The 6,000-nt window shown below is 45.2% G+C and overlaps 1 protein-coding gene across 1 annotated transcript in view; it reads right to left on the bottom strand.

Annotated features, from left to right (window-relative positions):
- The window catches only part of ncam2b (neural cell adhesion molecule 2b), a 58,523-nt gene that overhangs the window by 25,153 nt on the left and 27,370 nt on the right, over positions 1-6,000 (bottom strand). The window contains exons 10-12 of the mRNA XM_076262816.1: positions 2,596-2,767; positions 1,324-1,511; positions 520-616 (exon numbers count right to left, since the gene is read on the bottom strand). Of these exons, the coding sequence (XP_076118931.1) occupies positions 520-616; positions 1,324-1,511; positions 2,596-2,767 (457 nt within the window). The remainder of the gene's footprint in view (positions 1-519; positions 617-1,323; positions 1,512-2,595; positions 2,768-6,000) is intronic.

Genomic DNA, 6,000 nt, shown 5'->3' with positions numbered 1-6,000 from the left:
TTGACCTTGTTTAGCCCGCCTCAGCACACCAGCGGGCAGCGCTCCGGAGACATCAGTCCCATTAGCGGCGCAGCCTGAGCACAGCGCTGCCTCGAGTGGAACAACGGCACACACAGCCCACATAGTGTCCTCCCTCCGTGTGTGTGTGTGTGTGTGTGTGTGTGTGTGCGTGTGTGTGTGTGTGTGCGAGTGAGAGAGAGGGTGTGAAAAGATTTAGATAATGTAAGTGTGATCCTTGCCATATGGCTACGAGTGTGTGATGTGAGATTGTGTGAGAGTGTGTGAGAGAATGAAACTAAGTTTCCATTCTTAGTTCCCATTCTTACAGTCCTACAGGATAGACAGAGAGTCAGACATCCAGCCTACATGTAGTGAGGTTAATTCAAACAATATCACACCCTGTCTAGTCAGTTATACACAAATACATACACACACACACACACACACACACACACACACACACACACACACACACACACACACACACACACACACAGAGAGACACTGTGTCTGACTTACCAGCCTGGGCCAGGATGAATTCCTGGAAGCGCATCCCAATGTTGTTGCGCGCTGTGCAGTTGTACCGGCCAAAATCCCTGTCTGACATGGGAGTGACCTAGACAAGCAAGCAAGATAGTAAGATGGGGCAACAGGTAGATTGGAGGAAGAAAAGAATGGTTACAGTCAGTGCTTGGCAACATAAATGTTTTTAATAGTAGTTATTCAGTTTCTTAGTTATGGAAGACAAGGACAAGAGAAAGGGAGGGAGGGAGGGATGGAGAGAGAGATTCTCTTGATATTCATTTAATCCAATTGTCTTATCTACATCACAAGAGAACGATAAAAATACAATTAAAAACTTTCATGAGATACACAGAAACACACAACTTTAAATACTGTGGGGGAGCACACATTATTAAACAGATAAGACTGTTACTTTGAAAGGTTATCTTATCAATAACTTAAAGGTTAGTCCAGATGGAATAGTCAATGACAGTCCATTTAAAGTTGTGTGGAAACAGCAGGAGTTTAGTGCTGTCATTCAAACATCTTTAAGAGCTGTGTAAATGTAAATGCACAGTGGGATTACCAAGATGGTGTGAGTGATATCTTAAGTTGACTAAATTTAACTTCAGCAATTAACACATTACGATAAACGCTAGAGTGTGACAGTGCAGAGTAGATGTCTTTTATATTTAGTCTTTGTTTTGTTCTTTATACTTTGGCAACACTGAATCTTAATAGCTATGCTGATAAAGCAACTTTGAAATTCGAATTCGAATTTTAATGTATTCAAGGTGTCAGGGTGGGGGTGAGCGGTACCTCCAGTAGTGACCTCCCGGGGGCGCTGTGGACGCGCATGTTCCCCGTGCCCTCGCTGGGGATGGTCAGCTTCTCTCTCCTCCACAGGATGGTGGCCGGCGGGTTGGACATGGCGTCACAGCTGATGTTCACGGGGTTCCCCTCCCACGAGTAAAATATGGTGTGATTGGTCTGGAACTTTGGGGCGTCTGCGAGGAAATGTACAAAAAGAGTGATGTATGACCACAAAGAGTGAGTCATAAACACGCCATAAAGCAAAACTACATCAGCATACTGACTCATTACATTCAAGTAGAAACGAGATGCAACACGATTACAAAAACACGATTAGTGTTAGCCTCCTTTAGTTTCTGGCTTTCTGTCTGGCTGCAGCTGTGGGGGATCATGTATGGTGCAAAACCAAGCTGACCCAGAGGTCACACAGGCAAACCACAGGATAGCACGATAACTGCCATCACTTTTTCATCTATTTATTCATCTATTAGCCTGTTTGTTTCCTCTCTCCATTTTCCATCTTGTCTTCTCATTTCTCCTCTTTTTCCCACCCTCCACCTCTCTCTCCATCTCTCTATCTCTCTCTATCCCACTCCACCTCTCCCTCTCTCTGTCCTGCTCTCTCTGTCACACACAGAGCACCATTAGAGGGATTGGTGCTGGGTTAGGTGTCAGATCTGTGCCTTTGGGACTGAATGATTGAGTTCATTAGCACCCCTATCGGAGCGTCCTCTCCACAGACACACACACACACACACACACACACACACACACACACACACACACACACACACACACACTGGCACCCAGCCGTGTTCCCCTAGTCCTGCCAATGTCATGCGCGTTATGCTGTGTGATTGGTTAATCTGCTGTGGCATCATCATGGAGAGATGTGACATGACAGGCCTCTAGCTGAATGTCACCGACCCGTGACAGGCGAGCGATAACACCCGGCACCTCCGCAGAGAGGGGGGGGGGGGGGGGGGGCACACTCTCAATCCCTCATAGGCAGAGGTGGGGGTAGCTCTGGGTTACGGAGCATAAAGCCATGCTAGATGGGTGTGGGCTGTTCATTTAAGGAACAGGATTTAGGTTTTGAATGTTCCGATCTTTTAAATATTGTGGCTTTATATGTTGATATGGTATAGGTCTTTTTAGGTGTATATGCATATATGAATGTACACTTATGCATGCAGGTGTGCACATGTGTATGTGTGTGTGTGTGTGTGTGTGTGTGTGTGTGTGTGTGTGTGTGTGTGTGTGTGTGTGTGTCCTTACACTCTATGTCCAGGTACATGCTCTTCTGACTTCCTCCAATTCTGCTCTTGGCTTCACAGTCGAAGCGACCCAGGTCAGCCAGAGACACGCCCACTATGACCAACAAGGACTCCCCATGGCGACCACGGACTTCCACGTGCCCATCTTTGTCTTTTTTGTTTGTTTGTTTGCTCTACACACAGAGAGAGAGAGAGAGAGAGAGAGAGAGAGAGAGAGAGGGATACAAAAGCCATTGATTAGTGTTGATAATGTGTTGACAATATTGCTACATTTTTTTCAATCCAGAGATTGATTTTTTAATACATGAACCTTGGAACAGCATTTTCAATGGTGTTTCAGTGTAGAACATGTAACATTCCAGAAACACAAATTGTCTTGTGAACAGACATGTATAATCAGATGTGTAATGTGACAGGAACAGTTAAAGGAATGTTCCTGAGCAAAAACAACCTAGAGTCTATTTCCAGAAGCTAACAGGTTCTGGAAAGTCCTTCGGATGAGACGGCAAACCGAGGTCCTGACTCACTGTGGTTATTGAAGATCCCATGGCCCTCCAAGTGCATCATGGCTAAACTCCCAACCTGACTCATCAATCTAGGCCCTTAATCATCTTCCGGTGTAACTGGCTTATTCACTAGCTCACTCTCCACCTCAAGCTGGTGTGTTGTGAGTGAGCATTCTGGCGCATAATGGCTGCCGTGCATCACCGAGGTGGGTGCTACCATAGATACACATAATAAAGGCTAGATGTCTTATGGCGGAGTCTCTAACGGCATCACCGGCGACCATCTTGTCACAGGCAAGCTATCTGGTGGACTCTGTGGTACCTGATGTATGGTGAGTGATCTGCACGAACACAAATACTTTTATCTCGCTGAAATCTTGACGGATGTAAACAGTTTGGTTTCTTACAAACATTATTAACATAGCTATAATCTGGATGCTTGAACATTTTAAGTTATAATTTTTCATTCAAGTTTTCAATTTTTCAAGTGAGGCCCCCCGTTCCTTGTGAAGCGCTTTGAGTGTTGAGAAAAGCACCATATAAATGTAACGTGTTGTTGTGTTGTTCAAACAGTTGTTTGAGAGCATAATTATGTGAATTGGTGCAGTTTTGAGCAAGACAGTCGTTTGCACCAAATTGTCTTACAATGCAAATGCAAAGGGCATAGACGTCATGTCAAAGACAATGTTCAAAATAGAATGACACTTTTATGGTAGTGTGGTGAACTTTTCTACAGACAAATCAAATTATTGTAAACGTTGTGTTTTGAAAGATTATTTTCCGAAGGGTGTGTTTTTTAGCCTATCTTAGCTGTCTTCTTGTCGCTGCTATTTTGAAGGAAAGCCTAACAAGTCGATTAACGAATGCAGCACAAACCACAGTCAATGAATGCTAAAGGAGAGTAGCCGTCTGCGTTCAGATGGCTGCTTGCAGATGGCTACTCTCCTATAGCGTTCATTGAATGTGAAAATGACAAATGTTGGCCAGCGAGTCTGGTTAGTGCTGTGATGAGTTGACGACAAATCCAAACACCACCCGGCGTTCATATGTCTGGCTGGTGAGAGCAGCGTCAGGGATTCTGCTGCACATCAGAGATACTGGGAGCGCACGCTAGTTTAGTGCTCTCTGCCTGTCCTACGCTTCCTATCCAATTTGCAGAGATAATGCAAGCTGGGACTACGCAAGCCTGATCCACACCAACACACTCTCCCAATAATAAAAACACACACAAAAGCCATCCCAAGTCATGGGGACTGTGTAATGTGGAAAATGAAGTGATTGAGCATTGAGTCTCAGCACCCCCCTCTCCATCTCATAAACTCTCTCTCTCTCTCTCTCTCTCTCTCTCTCTCTGTAGCGGTTGCTCCCATCTCCCTGAGATGCAGGCCTTTCTAATCGCTCCCAGGACAGCGGGTGGCTGAAAGTGCTCATTAAGATCCTCCGTCAGGAGCCCCCCCACCCCCACCCTCCCTTCTCGACTCTGCAGTCCCCCTCACTCCACCTTCCTCTCTCCACCTCCCTCTCTCCTACCTCTATGGAGCACTTCCATTTGCCGCCATTGTTGTTGCCTTAACAACCAGCCTTTCATGGCATTCTAACGATCTTTGACAGCTTTTCCTCCTACTATCGCTCGCCCCCCCCCCCCCTCTTCTATTCTACATCTCCTCTCCCTCCCTCTCTCTCTCACTCCCTCCACTTCCTCTCTCCGCTCCCTCCTTCTCTCTCCCCCGCGCTATGCTAAGGCATAATGATGGAGTGCAGGTTTGGATGCATGACCGATGCGACTGAAGGCCCTTATCTCACACACGCCATTCTCCCACGCACACAGAAAACACACTTAATTCGGCTGGCTGCTGGGCAGACTCCGTCGGTACGAAGGCTGCTTTCATGTAGTCCTGTGTGCGCTTGTGGGTGCACAGGTAATGCATGGGCCACGACTGCAAGGCTATTTGGCCTTCAGATACAGTATCTGTGAAGCCACGAACGATGAAAGTGCCTGTGTGAGTGTGAGAGTGTGTGTGTCCTTGTGTGGGTGTCTGAATTATGTTGCCTCCTCCACAGCTTTGCATTTAAGAAATTGACAAAAGGACTCCCAAAGACATACACGTGCCTCGCTTTTGAGGTATATGTTATTTGGCGTGGATCTATAAGATATTTGTCATGGATACTTTACCCACTATGAGCTTCCTTTGCCTCACACTTTCATATACAATGCAGTTTGGCTGTGTGCCTTATGCAGTACAGAGCATTTAAAACGAATGTTTCGGATGTCACAAAGTAAGAATTTGAAACATCATCGGGAGAGATTTAGATGCACGTTAAGGTTCTGTTATGAATTCGGAAAGACTCTTTAGAGTGCACCAGCAGCAGTAAAATGTCCTATTTACTTAAACACTTTGGCTGATGTCCCATCTTCAAGTCAAGACTAATCACTATACCATTAACATACTTTAGATCTAGACTAATAACTATACCATCGACATACTTTAGGTCTAGACTAATAACTATACCATTGACATACTTTAGGTCTAGACTAATAACTATACCATTGACATACTTTAGGTCTAGACTAATAACTATACCATCGACATACTTTAGGTCTGAGAACATCATATGACACCTGCAAATATTATGATGACCAATGTCACTATTGATCTACGGTATGTTAGATCGCATTCAGCATCTTTGTTTGTGGATACATAATAAAGTACCCCATGGTGTGGGCACAGTATACTGTATATGTTCTCTGAATGTGAATTACAGTGGGATATTTATGGTGCCACAGGAGCTTCGCTATCAAGGCAACCGGCTTCATTTGTCAAGAACTACTGACGTGTTTATCTGTCTCGGTGTAATGGGAGCCACTCTTCAAACATGCGTTTCAAGGAGAAACTGATGAG

Source organism: Alosa pseudoharengus, unplaced genomic scaffold, assembly GCF_046254945.1.
Source record: "Alosa pseudoharengus isolate Yale_2024_CS ecotype anadromous, Long Island Sound unplaced genomic scaffold, YU_APseudo_1.1 YU_APseudo_1.1_scf_3, whole genome shotgun sequence".
NCBI classification, from domain to species: Eukaryota; Metazoa; Chordata; class Actinopteri; order Clupeiformes; family Clupeidae; genus Alosa; species Alosa pseudoharengus.
The sequence above is the reverse complement of the archived record's forward strand: the minus strand, read 5'-3'. Positions and strand labels throughout refer to the sequence as shown.